Here is a 19,053-nt window from a genome sequence, read left to right as displayed (position 1 = left end):
ACTATTACAGTAGTGCTTGTTCATCTTTAGCAGAATGGACCTTAGCTATTACTGTTGCAAAGTTCTTTAGAAAGCATTCTTAAACTGAGCGGAAATCAGCATTTAAGTAGATGTGAGATAATAAGTTACTTACCCTCCGCACATCTTTGCCAAATGTCTCACTGTAGCTGGTTCCAAGAATTTCAAACTGTACGTGAGGATTTGAGCCATCCTCCCTGAACTCCATAATCCCAGTTAATCCTGTTATGCGACCCTGAAGAAATAGGATTTACAAACAATTAGGGGCATCATTTTTAGAGTACTGAAATGTAATTATTTGCAAAACAAAGTTCATGAGATCTGTGAACTTGCTTCTGTATTTATTATAAAATCATAATTCAAGCAGCTAAGCAAATATGGTAAAGTCATAACACAACATTTAAATGTAATAAAGTTTTAAAAAGCTTCTGCACAGCTGAAAACCTAATGCAAGTCTGAAAATGCATTTGGGTTGGGTATTCCCAAACCCTATTTTGTAAAAATGAACATAAATTGGGATGTCCGATTCTGATTCTAATTGAAATCAATGGGAGTTAAAACAAAAAAAAGTAGGCTAGTATGTGTCCCTGTTTTCTACGAATGAGGCTCAGTTGCTATCACCATTGACTTTCACTGCTGGTGTTCTAGATTCAAAGACTCATGGAATGTGAAAAATGACATCAAATTTTAACCTTCCCCTCCAGCACTCCAAAGCAGCAGTGCTAACAACTGTAGCACGGCACATGTCCACTCTGCTCTGAACAAGAACAAGAACAACAACGAGAATAAATGCAATGAGAACATAAAATAACTAATTCCAGATGTTGTCCTTGGTCACAGTTGAACCTATAACTGCAACACTGAAAAGCAGCAGCATTAATAACTTAGTGCCCACAGCTGTTCCTTCTACTCCTGGGGAGGAGAAGAACAGGAAGAATGAACAGAAAAATTACATAACCCTCCTCCCCCTGCACACACACACACACACACACACAAACACACACACCTCTAGATGTTGCCTTTGGTCAGATTTAAACATACAACTAAAGCACTGCAAAGAAGTAGCACTAACAACTGAGCCACCCTTGGTTGTGGAGCTCTTGATAACAAGAACAAGAAGAATAAACACAAGGAGAAATTAAACTTTTCCCCCTGCAGATGTTGCCCTTGGTCAGATTGGAAACTAATCCATCTCTGCAAGGCAGCAGTGTGAACAACTGACGCACCACACCTGCAGTATTTGCTCCACAGTAGGTAAAGACCTAGAAAAATAAACACAGAGAAACCATAAAGCACCGTCCAAATGTTGCCATTGGACAGTTTTGACAGTAGAACACCAGCAAGGCAACAGTGGAAATGACTAAGCCACCATGCTAGTTATTCCTTCTCCTTGTTCTTCCTTCTTCCTCCTTTTTCTTCCTCCTCCACTAGGAAAAAATATGAAGGAAAAGGAGTAGTAGGAGAAGAAATATAGGACAGCTGAGAATGAGATTAAGGAAGAAGGAGATGAAGGAGAATAAAATCATGTTATACTTTTCCTTCTCATTTTTCTCCTTCTTCTCCAGAGAAGAAGCAGGAGGAGGAAGAAGGAAAAAGCTGAGTGGCTAGTAATGGGGTTCTAAGTTCATGGTCGATTACAGACAACATATGCATGGAGTTTGTAGTTTCTCTTTGTGTTTCTTTTTTTATTTTTCTCCATCTTCTCCTCCTCCTCAGGAGAAGAAACAAGAAGTGTGGTAGCTCAGTTGTTGGCAATGCTGGAAATGTAAATTAAAATCTGACAAAAGGTCAATGTCTGGATGTTTTTATTGCAATCTCATTGTGTTTATTCTTGTTGTTGTTTTTCTAGTCTTTAGCAGAGCAGCCAAGTGTAGCAGATCAGCTGTTAACACTGCTGTTTTGCAATGCTGGGTTTGTAGGTTCCAATCTGACTAAGATCAACATCTGATTGAGTTTATTGTATGGTCTCTTTGTATTTATTATTTTTGTTGCTTTTCTTGTCTAGAGTAGAACAGAAAAGTGTGGTGGCTCAGTTATCAGCAATGCTGCCTTGCAGCACTGTAGTTGCAGGTTTAAATCTGACTAAGGGCAACATCTACATAAAAGCCTTCAAAGTCTATGCAAATATTATCCTTAATTGGATTTGAAGATAGGACCCCAGCAGTGAAAGGTAAGAGTGCTAGCAACGAAACCATATTCATAGAAAATTGTGACCCATACCATTGTAAAACAATATTGAGAAAAACTTTTGGTAGGGATGGCCAGATCCAATTTTGCAAACATTTGCTCAATTTTATCACCCGACAGATCACGACAAGCAACACTATTTACCACTATAAAATGAACAACGATATAAGTAATTATAAGTAATAAATATAACATTTTAGTACCATAAACTAATGATTATTGTACAGTCAGGCAGACAGATAGATGTGATCACAGATAAAATGGACACATTTTACATGAGCACTTGATTCCCCAAGATATAAGAGATAATACAAGCAATAATGATCCTCATTTATATACTGCAAACATATCCTAAAGAATATTCCAATTCAGAGAATGCATGCACAAAAAAAACAGACATTGCATAATAATGTACTAACACTTCAAATAATAGAAGTGCTTCTAAGAGCTTACAACCTATGAGGAAATAAGGACGAAACAAAAGGTAAAAAATGCTTGCTCTGTACAAAAGTACAGATGTCTTTTAGAAAAATTGGATACACATGAAGGTAGATGAGCCTACAACGTGCAAAGAACATGGGTGATACTGTCAAAAAGGGGGAATGGATCAGGTTCTAAATGATAATGTAGAAGGGAGTTAGAAGGAAAGAGCCAGAGTGAGGAATGTGATAAGCCTTCCTTAGAAAATGTATTTTAGTGCACAGTTAGAACTGTAGATATTGAGAATTAATCTGATTGTCCATGGTAGTGAATTCAAGAGAAATGGTGCAGCTCAAGAAGAGTCTTGGTGATGGAAGTGATAGGTCATGTAGAATTAGATCATTGTCAGAACATAGATCATGAGTTGGGTGGTTGGCAGTGATGAGGAAAAGGAGATAGGATGGTGCAGCACTCTGAAGAGCTTTGTGGATAAGAGTAATTAGTTTAAATTGATACCTGAAGTGAATAGACAAGATGTGCAGTGACTGACATAAGATAACTGAAGTGGTTGGAAATGTATTTTGCTCTTAATGCTGTTAAAGTTGTTATTATAATTGTTCTATATGTGTTTGGTCAATATATTTCAGAATATATGCAGATTACAACATTTCTCAAATTATTTTAACATGGATAGGAAAATGTAGGGAAATGAATTAAACTCTAACACAAAACAATAATAATCGTTATTAGAATTTCTGATTAGAGTGACGAGTTCTTACCTTTTTTATTGTGTCTAGCATAGACCTTCCACCATTCCAAGGTTTTGTTGACTTTCTCATGCAGTTCAAGCTTGCCATACTGTGCCACTTTCTGTCTTCTAGTTTTCTATGGAAGGCATTAGCCAACATCAGTACACTGTCATATAGATAAAGGTTGGACACCTGCAAACAACACACAGTATTTATTTTATGCCAGTGTAATGTTTATATGAAAGTCAACATAAGCTGTTATTCAGAAGACCGAAGAAAATAAAGGTCCTATATTCAACTCAACCAGTTAGGACCAATGAAAAAAACATTTGAGTAAGGGGAAGTAGTTTTTATCCTAGCATTCAGTTTTTGGCTTAAAAGTTAATTTGGTAGTCCAGGATTTTCAGCCATGTGGCGATGAGAAGGTAATGTGATAAACAGTAAATAATACACAGTATCCCTCTGCAATGCAATTTTAAAATAACATATATATTTATTTACTAGTCTGCAACAGCTAAAATGAACAGCAACTTTATAGTAATTTACAGCTAACTGTAGACATTAGGTATTTTTTTACAGTTCTCTACATGGTTTATGTAGTGATTTGTCATAGATCCTGTATGCATTCAGTATACATGCTGCTTCCACCGTGTTACCTCAAAAATAAGACACTGTCTTATATTAATTTTTGCCCAAAAGAGGCAAAGTGACTTATTTTTGGAAGTGTCTTAATACTCACATAGCAGGTGCCGTTCGGGTCCCTCTAGCTGGTCTCTGGCAGTCTTGTGTGTAGTACTCAGCACTGGAGAGCATTCTCTTCCTGGTACTGGGGCTTGAATACCCTGCCTCCAGCAAGAGATTGCTATGATTGGTTCAGGAACACCACCTCGTACTAGCCTACACAACCAAGCCAGCATGAAAAGAGTTCCCTGTTCCACCAACTGGTTGTCTTGGTAGTGTTACATCCAAGCCAAGCATTAATGCACTACATTCAGATCGGATGTAAGGCAGTGTCGACAGGAGACATACACACACAAGTTAATAAAGCATAGAACACTCTTAGCACAAACCAACCACAATAAGGAGGAAAAAAAGAGAAATATATCCCTACAAAGCTAATACAGGAAAACACCTGCCTGTACATCCAGCCTATCCATCAATTGCGGATGGGCAGAAGGTCAGACGGCTTCCATTGACTTCAATGGATGCCGTCCATGTGCATTTAACACAAAAATATATCATGCTGCTATTTTAAATCCGGTCGGGGAAATTGCAATCCCTATATGATCATTTGAGCAGACATGTGAATGTTCTATTTTTTCAATAGGTGCAGAATACCATGAATCGTCCACACAGACTACGATTGTGGATTCCACAATTGATATCCGGTCATGTGCAGCCGGCCTAAAGAAGGGCACTTGCAAGTTATCTGACAAGATGGTTGAATCCAGGAGGATGTGAACTTCACCAACATCAGATGACTAATCAGCTGTACTGTACGGGTTGAAATATATAAACTTCCATTATCATTGATAGGAGAAACAGGAGAAGCACAAAATATTTAAGGGATTTTCAACATATGACACCTAAGGAACCCTCCACAAGGACAGGGAACCCTGTGGGATATCAGACATACAACACCAAAGGTAACTGCTGCAGCAACAGTATGCATGTGCCAATAGTGTCATCATGTGGCTCGGACTGACAATGTGATGCCAGTCCGTTTCTGCATCACGGCCGTCATGCCACAGCATGGTTATGAACCATGACAGGTAACATGTCAATGACCACATGACTGCAAAGGGCTGTCAATCTGATTTGTCAGCTCCTTGCAGTCATATGAATAATAATCCAATACTAAAATGAGAGGAACACAGCCCACGGTTATGTAACTACACCAGGAAGAATGCACCAAGAAGAAACTACACAGCTTCCTGTGTTGCATGACTAAAGGCTGCAGCGGCACAATATAGCAGCTTGGTTTATCAAGATGTATTAGTAAATGCTGCACTATAAGGAGATAAATGTAAGAAAATGTTATTTTTTCTCCCTGGGAAACCTCATTAACTAATGCTGTGTTGCTCTGTTTAACAGAAGCTCAGGTTGAAGATTGACTTTAATTGCTTAATATTCCAAATAAGAGGCTAACCCATTCATTACGATGTCATCTGTAGGAATTGACAGTGATTCTATACTTTAGAGCTCTCAAGTAATATGACATGCATTCTAGTAGTTTTATGATAATCTATGGAAATTAATTTTTCTCCAGTTGGGATTTCGATGGACAGAATTTCAGTAACAAAATCATTATAATCTCTTATTTATCACAAATTTACATTAAAGGAATTACATAGGACTTCTGCGTGTCATACTTTGTCAAGCCACTTTATAAATTTGGATAACAGAATGGAACAATAATAGAGACATCAAAACTTCTTTGCTTCTCTGCATGCAAATTTAGGGGCAGTTTATAAGGTTTAATGAAGAAGGCAGAGATGCTGATCCAGTGTCAATCAGCATATGGCACAGTCATTCTCCTCATTTTCATGAATCTATTATTATAACAGTACCTGTTTTATTGTACATGGAGGGGAGTACAGGCAAATTTGATTTGCTCATTTTTAGCTTCACACTTGTTCTTAAACACCAAGAATTTAATGCCTGACATAATGTGTCCAGATCTATGCAAGTGGCTTATCTCTTCCATCCCTCCAATCTGCCAATTCCAGGTCCTGTTTTGGGGGATCCAAGATGGCCAACACAACATTCAAATAACCTAATACCCACAGTCCATTGGTAGTATTAGACTAACAATGCACTATACCTGCTCTCTGATTAGCCAGAAATGCTCATGTGATCCCCACTGGGCAAAAAAAGAGCACAATGCGCATTAGGTAGTTAGAAAATTGCTGGACGGCTGAAAACAAGGTCCAAAATTATTGGATTGGAGGGTTATCAGAGAACAATTGCAGGTTATATAGCCCCCTGCTCATTCTATCCAGGGATATAATTTTGTCCCGAAACTGGATGGTCAGTTTAATCTTTTTCAATGCCCAACGACTATGAAGCAATGCTGATAATATTTGATGCCATATTTATTAGAATGCTTAAAATACGTTGTTTTGCTTTCAGCCAGCATACTGTATGTCATGGTTTAAATATGTAACAATACCATCTGGTAACATTTACCACTTATTTACATCAAATAGAGCAGGTGTCATCAGTGAAGTGACTTCATATTATAAATATTTGCCATTAAACAGCTCACATAATCCAGTTGCTTGTTCTATGAAGCAGAACAGATTGTGCATGGAATCAATAGAAGCAAGTAAGTACTGTATTATTGAATAATTAGACTTGATTGTTGTCACGCTTAAGTGCAATAAGGTAGAATGTATTACATCAAGGCTATATCGCTTTCAACAATATACTCATTGCATAATGTTGTTTGGTTTAACCTTCTGATATACTTTATATAACAGGTCATCACAGCTTTAAAGATTTCTTCTTGTAAGTCATTGAATGGGAATCTTCATCATTTACTTCCAGAGTATGAAATCATAGTATGTTCATGAATTGATCAATCATGTGGATGACGCGTTACAGCATAGAGGCCTGATAGTTATAATGTAATAAGCCTGTGAGATCATCACATGACTAGGGCGCAGAAAATCCCCTTAATGTCTTAGGACAGTAATAATAACAGCATGACTTAATTAAATTGTGAATGAAAAAAAAACCCTGTAAATTCTAAACACAAAATCTGTAACCATTTTTGTCTGCCTTTGGAAACTTAGCTCTAACTATATAATAACCTGCAGCTGTTTCTAGTTGGCTGTACCTCTCTGCCTGGTACACCATGCGCATACTAATAGCTAACACAAGGTGCATCCCCAGCTATAACTGAGGAAGGGGTGTTGCCCAAAACGCATCTTTTTACGCTGGTTTAAAATAAAATTTATATTGTACAGAATTTTATGTTGCGGTCAGCTGCGCCTACACCCATCACATTTTTTTCTCCACTTATCCATCAGAATAGTTTCACCTGCCAGTGTGACTATAATTAGGTTGGCTGCACCCGACCAACAAGGTCTTCTTCCACGACCCACCACCCTAACAACAGAGAAAAATCACATTTTCCGCACGTTTCTCTACTTATAGTTTTTCAAAATCACCTACCCATTCAGGTAGCTCCACCCCTATTTTTGTTTTTCACCTTTCTACTTAGTTGGCATAAAACAACACCATATTAGGTTTGCATTTACTGTATAAACTATATATTCCCAATGTTTGGTCAAGGCTAAGAGAGGCAATGTGCCTACAGAGGATGTTAACTGCAGTAATATACATTTTGGGTGCATTTATCATTGTAGAAATGCCATTAAATCATTAAATCTTGCAAACCAAGTAAACAATTTTCCAAATTCGTACAATATTTACTGACTGTATGTGCTCATGTCCACGGGCTCATATAGGGGCTACGGATATGAGGCCATACACTAAGTAAATAATCATGTACAAATCTTGAAAAAAAAGTTTCTTGCCTCCCTTCACCATGATACGGGGTGAATGGAGACAATGGAAGTCAATGGACTTTCATTGTATCAGCATGTGGAAACTGCGCATCTATACACAAGAGAAATAAATCACAGCATGCTCTATTGCTCTGAGTATGATACACAAGCCCTTCTATGGGCTGCTTATGATAAGCTGTCCACACATAAAACATTACATATACACATCCCCGCTCTAAACAGAGCGGGGAATTAAAAGAAAAATTAAAAATCACGCAGTGCATGTCCATGACGTGTGATTTCCAGGCATGCGCAATGCCACATGCAGCACATACGTAATCTCTGCCGGCTCTCTGCCAGCAGAGCATATGGGCTGTGTATGTGTAAAACGCCATGGGAGACTCGCGGCACTTTACACATACAAGTGTGGGCATGAGCACTAAGTTTTACAAAAGAAATCTGTAAAGTCACACCTGTATATTTAGTACTTCAAGTACAACCTTTTCCTACATTTATGAAGGCCAACTACATAAACACATTTTATTTCAATGGTTGTGTTGAGAAGCTCATCAGAAACTAACTACAATATTTCAATCTCTTCAGGCTCAGGCCTACCTCCAAAGCAGAATCAAGGCCAAATAACATTGAATGTGGCTTCTTACAGTGCACTTACGCTGCAGCCCCAAAATCACTCACTTGGCAAAACAACTTTAATGGCTTGTAATTAGAGATGAGCGAGTATACTCGCTAAAGGCAATTGCTCGAGCGAGCATTGCCTTAAGCGAGTATCTCCCCCGCTCGAGACTGCAGGTTCAGGTGACGGCGCGGGGGAGCGGTGAGTAGCGGCTGTCAGCAGGGGTGAGCAAGAGGGAGAGAGAGATCTCCCCTTCGTTCCTTACCGCTCTCCCCCGCAGCTCCGTGCCCGCTGCCGACACCCGAACCTGCAGTCTCGAGCGGGGGAGATACTCGCTAAAGGCAATGCTCGCTCGAGCAATTGCCTTTAGCGAGTATACTCGCTCATCTATACTTATAATGCCTCACTAGAAGGACCTGTCATTGTTTTACAGTGCTAGCCGCTGTTCAACTCCCTCCCCTTTCTTTCCTGGCTCGCATAAACTCTCATATGAGTCTATGGAGCTGCCAGTATTTTGCTGTCAAAAGATAGAACAAGTTGTATCTTTTGACACAAGAGCTATATCGGCATTAATACATAATTTTTTTTTGGTGCATCAAAAAATCGTTTGTCTAAAAGAACCAATAGGAGACCATAGGTTCTTTAATAGAGATGAGCGAGCACCAAAATGCTCGAGTGCTCGTTACTCGAGTCGAACTTTCAGTGATGCTCGAGAGTTCGTTTCGAGTAACGAACCCCATTGAAGTCAATGGGCGACTCGAGCATTTTTGTATATGACTGGTGCTCCGCTAAGGTTTTCATTTGTGAAAATCTTAGCAAATCACCAAAGTCATGTAAAAAACACAGAAATGGATAGGGCAGGCGAGGAGCAACATGCAGGGCTGCATTTCAGGCTCCGAGGTCTCACCATTAAGCCACAATAGTGGCAAGAGTGAGAACCCCCCCCCCCCCGCACTGTCAGCATAAAAATCATTCTCCTCTGCCACAGCTGTAACAGCTGTGGCAGAGAAGAACGATGTTAGCCCATTGAATTCAATGGAGCCGGCAATACAAAATTAAAAAAAATATATATACTCACCTTGACCCAGCAGATTTTAAATCCCCGGCTGCTGAATACTACTCACAGCAGTTCAGGAGAACTGCCGGCCGGCCGTGGCTGAACTCCGTCTGCCGGGACCAGGTGAGTATATATATTTTTTTAATTTTTACACAGTTTTGGATGATTTTCAGGGAAGGGCTTATATTTTTAAGCCCTTCCCGAAAATTCATCCCGCGCTCGCCGGCAGCCCATTGCTTTCAATGGAGCCGGCTGTATTGCCGGCTCCATTGAATTCAATGGTCAGTGCTCGTTTAATCGAGACGAGTACTGCGTGGTGTTCGTCTCGAGTAACGAGCATCTCGAGCACCCTAATACTCGAACGAGCATCAAGCTCGGACGAGTATGCTCGCTCATCTCTATTCTTTAAGACAAAACGTTTTGATGCACCTACTCTGCGTTAAAATAACGTTTGTGTGAAAGAGGCCTAAGTGTTTAGTTGTTACTGTAACTGATATCACTACAAGTTGGTGAAAAACATATGCAAAATAGAACTGAACAATAGTGGCAGAGTCCACCATTTATACTTTGGACAGCCTAAACTACAGTATATACTTGTGAAGTGTAGACTATATAAATTGTGCTTTTCTGATTATTCTAAAAATGTTTTTGTAGCCTTATATTTTATAAGTGTTCACAGGGTCTGGAAATAGACATTTTGTGTTTACTGAAATAATACTTATGAAATCCATCAAAGGAATCACTTATCTGTGTTAAAAGTGGCAGTGTTTTTCCTGGACACTCGAAAAAATAAAACCACTAGTACAATATTGAACCGTTTACAACATGCCTTAGAGATGAACAAAGAGCTTATTTAAAAGATTCTGGATCAACTTCATTGTAAAGTGTTATTACTATACATATTGGATGAGCTGCAAAACTGACAACGTTTTTCCAGTCTTCTTTAAATGACATGTTACACTAGAATCAGCCAGATGTTAGCAGACGGCTTCTGCTATTTTCTGCATCAGAGATTGCTACTTAAAATGAAGTGAGGGGAAGAAGATGTAGAGAATGGGATTTGGAGATCAAGAAAGCATCACCAAATGGAAACTAGTGGTTCACACAAACTGCATCATGCAATAAAGGCCACAATAGTACATAATGTTACAAGCTTGACATAGATCAGTACAGAAACCTTTTATGTTGACAGCACAGTGAGAGAACACACTAAACCTTATGTATTGATTAAAAGGGATACTCTGAACAAATGTGAGAAAAACTTTTTTTCTGCTGGAATATAGCTGTTCCACACACCCCAAGATCCTAAACTGGAGTCATTATTAATATATTCCTTTCTATAAAATAATTATTCTTTCTGTTAGATATGATGGGGTAGCAGAGGCTTTGTTTACATTACAGAGAATAGGTCAGGTAATTATATCCATCCGAGGAGATGCTAAGGTAAAAAGATACAAACAGTAAATCTTAGAGATCTCTACATTGTATGATCCTATTAGAGATGAGCGAGCACCAAAATGCTCGGGTGTTCGTTACTTGAGCCGAGCTTTTTGTAATGCTCTAGAGCTCGTTTTAAGTAACAAACCCCTTTGAAGTCAATGGTAGACTCGAGCATTATTCAAGGTGACCCATGCTCTGCATCGTTTTCAATGGAGCCCCGCCTGCTGAATGGGCTGCCGCTGATTGGCTAAGCACCGTGACCAATCAGAAGCAGCTCTCAGCTATTGAATGACAGCTGAGAGCTGCCTCTGATTGGTCCCTGCGCTTAGCCAATCATCGGCAGCACTCACCTATTTATAAATTTGATGAATGGATGAGTGCTGCCTCTGATTTGCTGAGCACTGTGACCAATCAGAGGCAGCTCTCAGCTATTGAATGACAGAGATCCAGATTAATTGTAGGGGTGAATATGGCAGGGTCAATGAAGGAGAGCCATCTAGAAATATGGATTGATTTAGTGTAGAACATTATATTTGAAAGGCAACCTGTTCTATTTCTGGATCACCCTCTCTGTCAGAAAGTTTTTCTTCTAATATCTATTTTGTGTCTCTTCCCTTTCAGTTTCCTCCCAATGCTTCTTTTCTTTCCTTTGCAAATAAAAATAAGGCTGACCCATCAGCTCTTCAGATATTTGTAGATAGCTATTAAGTCTCCTCTCAGTCTTCTTTTTTGCAAGCTAAACATTTCCAGATCCTTTAAACATTCCTCATAGGACATGGTTTTCAGATCGCTCACCATATTGGTAACTCTTTTCTGAACTTGCTCCAGTTAGAAAATATATATTTTTTAAATTGGGGGTGCCCAGAACTGGACACAGTATTCCAAATGAGGTTTGAATAAGGAAGAGTATAGGGGGATAATTAACTCATGTGATCTGGACTCTATGCTGCTTTTCATACATGCCATAATTGTGTTCACCTTTTTTGCTGCTGCATCACACTGTTGACTCATGTTTAGTTTTTGATTTATTAGTATATCCAAGTCTTTTTCACATGTTTTGTGTACTTGGGAGACGTAGGTGTAATCCCTAACCTCAGGATTCAAAATTCTTCAAGTGTCTCTGAGGCAAAACTCAAAAAGGGCATTTTTGAGTTTGCAAATATGTGTTTGAGGTACTGTGGGTGTGTGTGATGTGGTGTCTGTTAATTGGGGATTATCATATTAAAGTCATCTTTAACTATTATTAAGCCTTCTGCAAAGTACATGAATTTTTCAAAAGTGTGAAGAAGCCATGATGCTTGGTTTTGGTTTGCAGTGTAGAAATTGGTGAAATAAATTGTATAATTTGCAATTATGCCCATGAAGAAGACATATTTACTGTCTGCATCTGATAGTGAGACTAAGGGGGTGAAACAATTGCTATTGTTACATCTCTTGAGGCTGAAGAATTTGTGCTGTGGTACCATTTATTATAATTATGGGTAGGAATTTTAGGTATATGATTATGTCTAAGGTGTGTTTCTTGAAGAAATACTGCTTGAGGCCTTAGTCAGATGGGCGTTTTTTCGCGCGATTTGCGCATGCGCATGCGTCCGGCGATTTTTTAAAACCATTGCTTTGCAATAGTATCGGACACATGAGCGCTTTTTATGTGCTCGTCCGATAAATTATAGAACAGAAATCGCAGATCGCACCTATCTGCGATCTGCGATTCCTGTTCTCTTCTCTATATGCGCTCAATGGGGCCGGCGGCAGCAGCGCCGACCCCATTGGGAACATATAGAAGGCAAATCATTCTTCTCTGCCACAGCTGTAACAGCGGTGGCAGAGAAGAACGATGTTTGCCCATTGAATTCAATGGAGCCGGCAATACAGCCGGCTCCATTGAAAGCAATGGGCTGCCGGCGATCGCAGGATGAATTGTCGGGAAGGGCTTGAATTCATGAATGGGTGTGAGTGAGACCTGCCTCTGATTGGCTCAGGGCTGAGCCAATCAGGGGCAGGTCTCCCTCACACCCCCTTCACACCCGGCTGCGTTGAACTCCGTCTGCCGGGACAAGGTGAGTATATATATATATTTTTTTTTACACATTTCTGGATGAATTGCAGGGAAGGGCTTATATATTTAAGCCCTTCCCGACAATTCATCCCGCACTCACCCGCAGCGCATTGCTTTCAATGGAGCCGGCTGTATAGCCGGCTCCATTGAATTCAATGCGCTGAACTGCTCCGGCCCGTTTCTAATGAAACGCGGCTAGAAGCAGATTTTTCGGGCGATTTTTGGGTCCCGGTCACGCGATTTGCGGATGCGCATCCGTCATGCGATCCGCAAATCGCGCGGAAAAACGCCCGTGTGACTAAGGCCTCAGAGTTAAGCCTTTTTAGTAAGGTGAATTTTTTTTTTTTAGGGCTGTTCCTCAGCCTGACTTTAAGGTATGTGCAATTGATGTTAGACATGGACCAGGTAGAATAGGAGCTCATTATAAGGCATCTTTCACACGAGCAGATATCAGCCAGCCGTTTTCACGGACAGCAGATATATGCTACGTTGGGTGCAAAAAGAAATGGTGAACGGGCGCACAAATCAAACATTTGCGCGCCGGTTAATATGGCCTGGTGAGGCCGGCGCAAGTGCACCGACTTCACCAGGCCATCTCCCATTTACCCTCCCTTTCCCCATGCAGGCTCACCTCTCTTCCTCCCTGCTTGTTCTGTGCAATGGAAGGGGGTGGGATGGGGGCAGAGCTAAGCGCCAATCTGCTACACCTCTTCCCATTGATGGCTATGGACAAGGGTCGGGGAGGGGGGAGGCTTAGCTCCGCCCATGTCTCGTCCCTTGTCCATAGCCATCAATGGGAGGAGGCAGGGCGAATCTGTGTTCAGCTCTACCCCGGTCCCGCCCCCTCCAATTGCACAAAATGAGCTATGCTGCTAAACTCCCTCCCACCCACGGCCTCCCACCAGCTCCCACCCCCTCTCTGCCAACTCTCCACCCCCTGTCCACCCCTCTGCACTATTTGCAATGAGGAGAGGCGGGATGGGGGCGGAGCTAAGTCCCGGAACTACGCGGCTGATATACTACGGTCGTGTGAAGCCGCCCTTAGAGTGGGCCCCCTTCTATAATATCTATGTACCCTGATGGAACAACACCATGTAAAAAATCTGGACGTATTCCAGCCCAAAAGATAGTTCCAGGACTATCTTTTGGGCTCAACATAAAAACGCCCAGCGTTCTATTGGCTTGGCCGGGTGTTTTTACATCTCCCAAATACGCCCATGTGATCTGATGCATTGGAATCCAATGCATCAGATCACAGTACATATCGCCCGGCCGATATGCGCTCATGTGAAAGAAGCCTTAGATATACCTCTAAATTTTACCTCTTGGTATTGATGACCACACCTACTAAACAATTAATTATGCACTTAGTTTACATCTTTCAGTGGCAGGTTGAAGACCTTTGTAATACTCAAACAGGTCATGGTCAAACATATATTATTTTGTAGGTACTGAGATGTTTGATATGCAATATTAGTTATAGACCACTTAAGACTCACACAAATGCTTGTGTATGTGGGACAGGAGGTGGGCATGCCTCATTTATGGTAAGCATTCTACAGAAACGTGTGATTAAGGTGACAAAATAATTGCAATTATAATGTAGCAATCACATTTATAACAGACCTAAGAGAAGTGTGTATAAGTCAGATATGACAGGACTTTCCTTTAGAAGTGGAAGTCCTTAAAGGGGTTGTCTCGCGCCAAAACAGTTTTTGTTTTTTTTCCATAGGCCCCCCGTTCGGCGCAGGACAACCCCAAAGGATGTGTTAAAAAAAAATAAAAATTTATTACTTACCCGAATCCCCGCTCTGCGACGTCTTCCTTCTTCCTTCTTCTTCCTTCACCAAGATGGCCGCCGGGATCTTCACCCACGATGCACCGCGGGTCTTCTCCCATGGTGCACTGTGGGCTCTGTGCGGTCCATTGCCGATTCCAGCCTCCTGATTGGCTGGAATCGGCACACGTGACAGGGCGGAGCTACGAGGACCAGCTCTCCGGCACGAGCGGCCCCATTCACCAGGAAGAAGACCGCACAGCGCAAGCGCGTCTAAAAAAGCAAGAAGACATCAGAATTAGACGGATCCATGGCGACGGGGACGCTAGCAACGGAGCAGGTAAGTGAATAACTTCTGTATGGCTCATATTTAATGCACGATGTACATTACAAAGTGCATTAATATGGCCATACAGAAGTGTATAACCCCACTTGCTGCTGCAAGACAACCCATTTAAGTTTGGCCCGCAGTCAGTATCACATCACCTCAAAATCACACTGTTAATCTGGAAAGCATAAGCAGATCAGCACATTAATGGGTAGCAGGGAACCCAGCAATCAATAGATCGGCTAGTCACTTGATGGAGTTGGCAAGGGCTGTCTGCAACAGGACTTTCTGCAAGCTACTGCTAGGCTTCAGGTCTGTGAAACCTGGCCTGACCCTACCTCACAAGTCCTCAGCAAAGAAGGTCTACAGGCTGCAAAAAAGGTACAAGAGCCAGTGGTGGGGAAAATAATCCACTCTATCTTTGGTGCTGTTTCGCAGCTGTAAAATTTTGAATTCACACAGATGCAGGCCAGTAGCAAAGGACCTATGTGAAAGCTAATCCTAACAGCTCGGCTGCATGCCACACCTCTGTCTTCATATTAAATTGAAGGCATATGGAGGCACATATTGGGCATATAGAGAATGTAACAATTTCAATGTGTCATTCAAAAAGGGGAACATTTTCTCTGGACCTTTAAGTATCAGAGAGCTTTGTCAACGTGAGGTTTTGTAGCTCTACAAAGTAATTTAAAAAAAACTTATATTTATGAAATGAATTTCAAATACAAGCGTTACTGAACCTACAACTTGTTCCTGTATCAAAATTACAAATTACACATAAAGAAAAAAAATAATGAAAGAAAAAACTACTATTTGCTTGATGTTATTATCAAGTAGAACCCAGCAGTCGTCAGAATGAAATGATATGTAATTATTTGTAATTTGCATTTAAATGAAGCTTGTTGTACAATACCTATACCTTCACAGCTGGATGATACAAGAACACAAGAAAAAAAATACTTTATCTTTTTCTGCATAGAAGATCAAAAATTAACATTTAGTTTTAAGGCTTAATATAGAAGTTATATAAAAATGATATTTTATAAATTATAACAAAAGGCACTAATTCTTTTAAAAGACACTTAAAGGGGTTGTCCCGAGGCAGCAAGTGGGTCTATACACTTCTGCATGGCCATAATAATGCACTTTGTAATGTACATTGTGCATTAATTATGAGCCATACAGAAGTTATAAAAAGTTTTATACTTACCTGCTCCGTTGCTGGCGTCCTCGTCTCCATGGTGCCGACTAATTTTCGCCCTCCGATGGCCAAATTAGCCGCGCTTGCGCAGTCCGGGTCTTCTCCTCTTCTCTATGGGGCTCCGTGTAGCTCCGTGTAGCTCCGCCCCGTCACGTGCCGATTCCAGCCAATCAGGAGGCTGGAATCGGCAATGGACCGCACAGAAGCCCTGCGGTCCATGGAGACAGAGGATCCCGGCGGCCATCTTCAGCAGGTGAGTATGAAGACGCCGGACCGCCGGGATTCAGGTAAGCGCTGTGGGGGTTGTTTTTTTAACCCCTGCATCGGGGTTGTCTCGCGCCGAACGGGGGGGGGGGTTTAAAAAAAAAAAAAAACCCGTTTCGGCGCGGGACAACCCCTTTAAGTTGAGTACACACAAAGAGGGAGCCACACATGGCCAAAGCCCTACTCACATACAGTGGGTGAGGTTTTCAATTAACTGCACTAATTAGCTGCACAATGTTTCCAGCAATATCTCAGCTTTCTCCACAAAGCCATGCAGCCATTCACATGACTATTAATAGCCACATGGTGTTAGGTTAATAAGGCAACATATATGATATGTCTTTATAGAAATATCTCATTATTTTTTCTTATTATTATATTTTCTAAAACTGCAGCCCTAAAATCTGTCCTAAAACTTTAGCAAATTACGTCATCCAATTTAAGCCAAAAACTAATATGTTCAGGTTCACAGGGACGCTAGTGGCCACTGCAAGAAAATGTGCCCCCAAAAATTCTGTTTTTCTGGGTTTTAGAGTGGACCCCCCTTCTATAATATCTATGTACCCTGATGGAACAACACCATGTAAAAAAATCTTACTATTAACCCCTTAAGGACATGGCCTATTTTGGCGTTAAGGACGCAACGATTTTTGGGGGATTTTCATTTCCACTTTGCAAACACCAAAACTTTTTTATTTTTCCAACGACATGGCCATATGAGAGTTTGGTTTTTTGTGCGGTGAACTATAGTTTTTATTGGTAGCATTTTGGGGTGCATATAATGTATTGCAAAACTTGAATTTTTTTTTTGAGAGCAGGAAGAGAAAACGCATGAAATCTGTCATTGTTTTTTTTTTCACAGCGTCAATCATACAGCATGACACAATACATTTTTTCTGCGGGTCAGTCCGATAACAACAACGCCAAAAATATTATAATTTTTTTAGGTTTTTCCACTTTTGCACAATAAAGCCCCCTTTTTATGAAATTATAATTATTTTTACATCGCTGCATTCAAAGTCCTATAACTTTTTTATTTTTTATGAATGGAGCTCTGTGAGGGCTTCTTTTTGCGTGACGAGCTGTATTTTTTATGGGTACGATTTTGGGGTACATACGGCTTTTTTGATCACTTTTATTGCGTTTTTTTGGGAGGCATAATAAAAAAAAACAAGCATTTTGCAATCAGTTGCTTAGGGTTTTGTTTTTACATTTTTTGCCATGCAGGATAAAAAGTATGTTCAATTTATTGTACAAGTCGTTTCGGATACAACGATACTAGAGATGAGCGAACCTACTCGGCCATGCCCCTTTTTCGCCCGAATGCCGCGATTTTCGAGTACTGTGGTTGAGTGGGGGGTTGCAGCGGGGAGTGGGGGGGAGAGGGAGAGAGAGAGGGCTCCCCCCTGTTCCCCGCTATTACCCCCCGCTCTGTCACGCCTCCCCCTGCAACCCCAGTGCCCCCCGAATCTTTTCACCTGAGTACTGAGGTACTCGAAAATCGCGGTGCTCGATCGAGTAATTACTCGAAACGAGTATATTTGCTCAATTCTAAACGATACCAATTATGTGGGATTTTAATTTCATTTTTTTCTTATACTACTAGGGAAATAAAGTACAAAAAAGGTTTTTTTTTAACATTTTTTTACACTATTCCTATCCTTTCTTTTAACTTTTTATATCCCTGTAGCAGACGTGATGCACAACAGCTGTGATGCTATGTCCTCCAATGCCTTATAGCTTATAATAGAGATCATAGGCAATTGCAAAGCAGGACGCCTGTATCTGGTGTTCTTTTGCCATGGTGTAATATACAGACTGTGTCCCAGCCTTATGGCAATAGGAGTGCTGCTTCTGTGCATATACTTGTCCTAATATACAGCCCAATGATGTGCCAAGTTTCATTTGTTTAAACTGTGTTAAAGTTGAGTGTATATGTGTTTCTGTGATTCTGGTCAGCAGCCCCTGCACTGGGAATGTGATGCTGGAGGGACACACCCACCCCTATGAGGTCAGCCTGCCAGTATGAGAAGGAAGCAGGATGTGACGACACAGAGAGAGCAGCAGCCATCTTTGCAGAGAGAGAACCAAGTGTCTGTGCTGCATTGACAGTGTGTGGAGATCTTAGAGGACTTTCCTGTGCAGCTAACCTGTGTGTAATTCAGTCCAGAGGCAGACAGAGTATAAAGAGACAGAATGTTCAGTGGAGCCATGCTGAAAGGACTGTGCCGTGGCTAACCAGTAATACTGACATTGTGGCTGTGGACATTGCCGCCAAAGCTAAAGACTGGCAGTGCTATTGAGTACCGGATGGTAACTGCACAACCCCTGGCTTATATCACACCGCGGTGTATGGATTCTGCAGGACTGTTAGTGTGCTGAGCTACTTGCTGTTGGATCCCATT

General features: G+C 41.0%; 1 protein-coding gene across 1 annotated transcript in view; it reads right to left on the bottom strand.

Moving 5' to 3' along the window:
• Positions 1-19,053, bottom strand: part of GRID1 (glutamate ionotropic receptor delta type subunit 1) — a 1,141,753-nt gene that overhangs the window by 263,441 nt on the left and 859,259 nt on the right. The window contains exons 7-8 of the mRNA XM_066598745.1: positions 3,405-3,566; positions 134-253 (exon numbers count right to left, since the gene is read on the bottom strand). Coding sequence (XP_066454842.1) covers positions 134-253; positions 3,405-3,566 — 282 coding nt within the window. The remainder of the gene's footprint in view (positions 1-133; positions 254-3,404; positions 3,567-19,053) is intronic.

This window comes from Eleutherodactylus coqui, chromosome 4 (genome assembly GCF_035609145.1).
Source record: "Eleutherodactylus coqui strain aEleCoq1 chromosome 4, aEleCoq1.hap1, whole genome shotgun sequence".
Lineage (NCBI taxonomy): Eukaryota > Metazoa > Chordata > Amphibia > Anura > Eleutherodactylidae > Eleutherodactylus > Eleutherodactylus coqui.
Note: the sequence above shows the minus strand (reverse complement) of the source record. Positions and strands in the feature narration are given on the sequence as shown.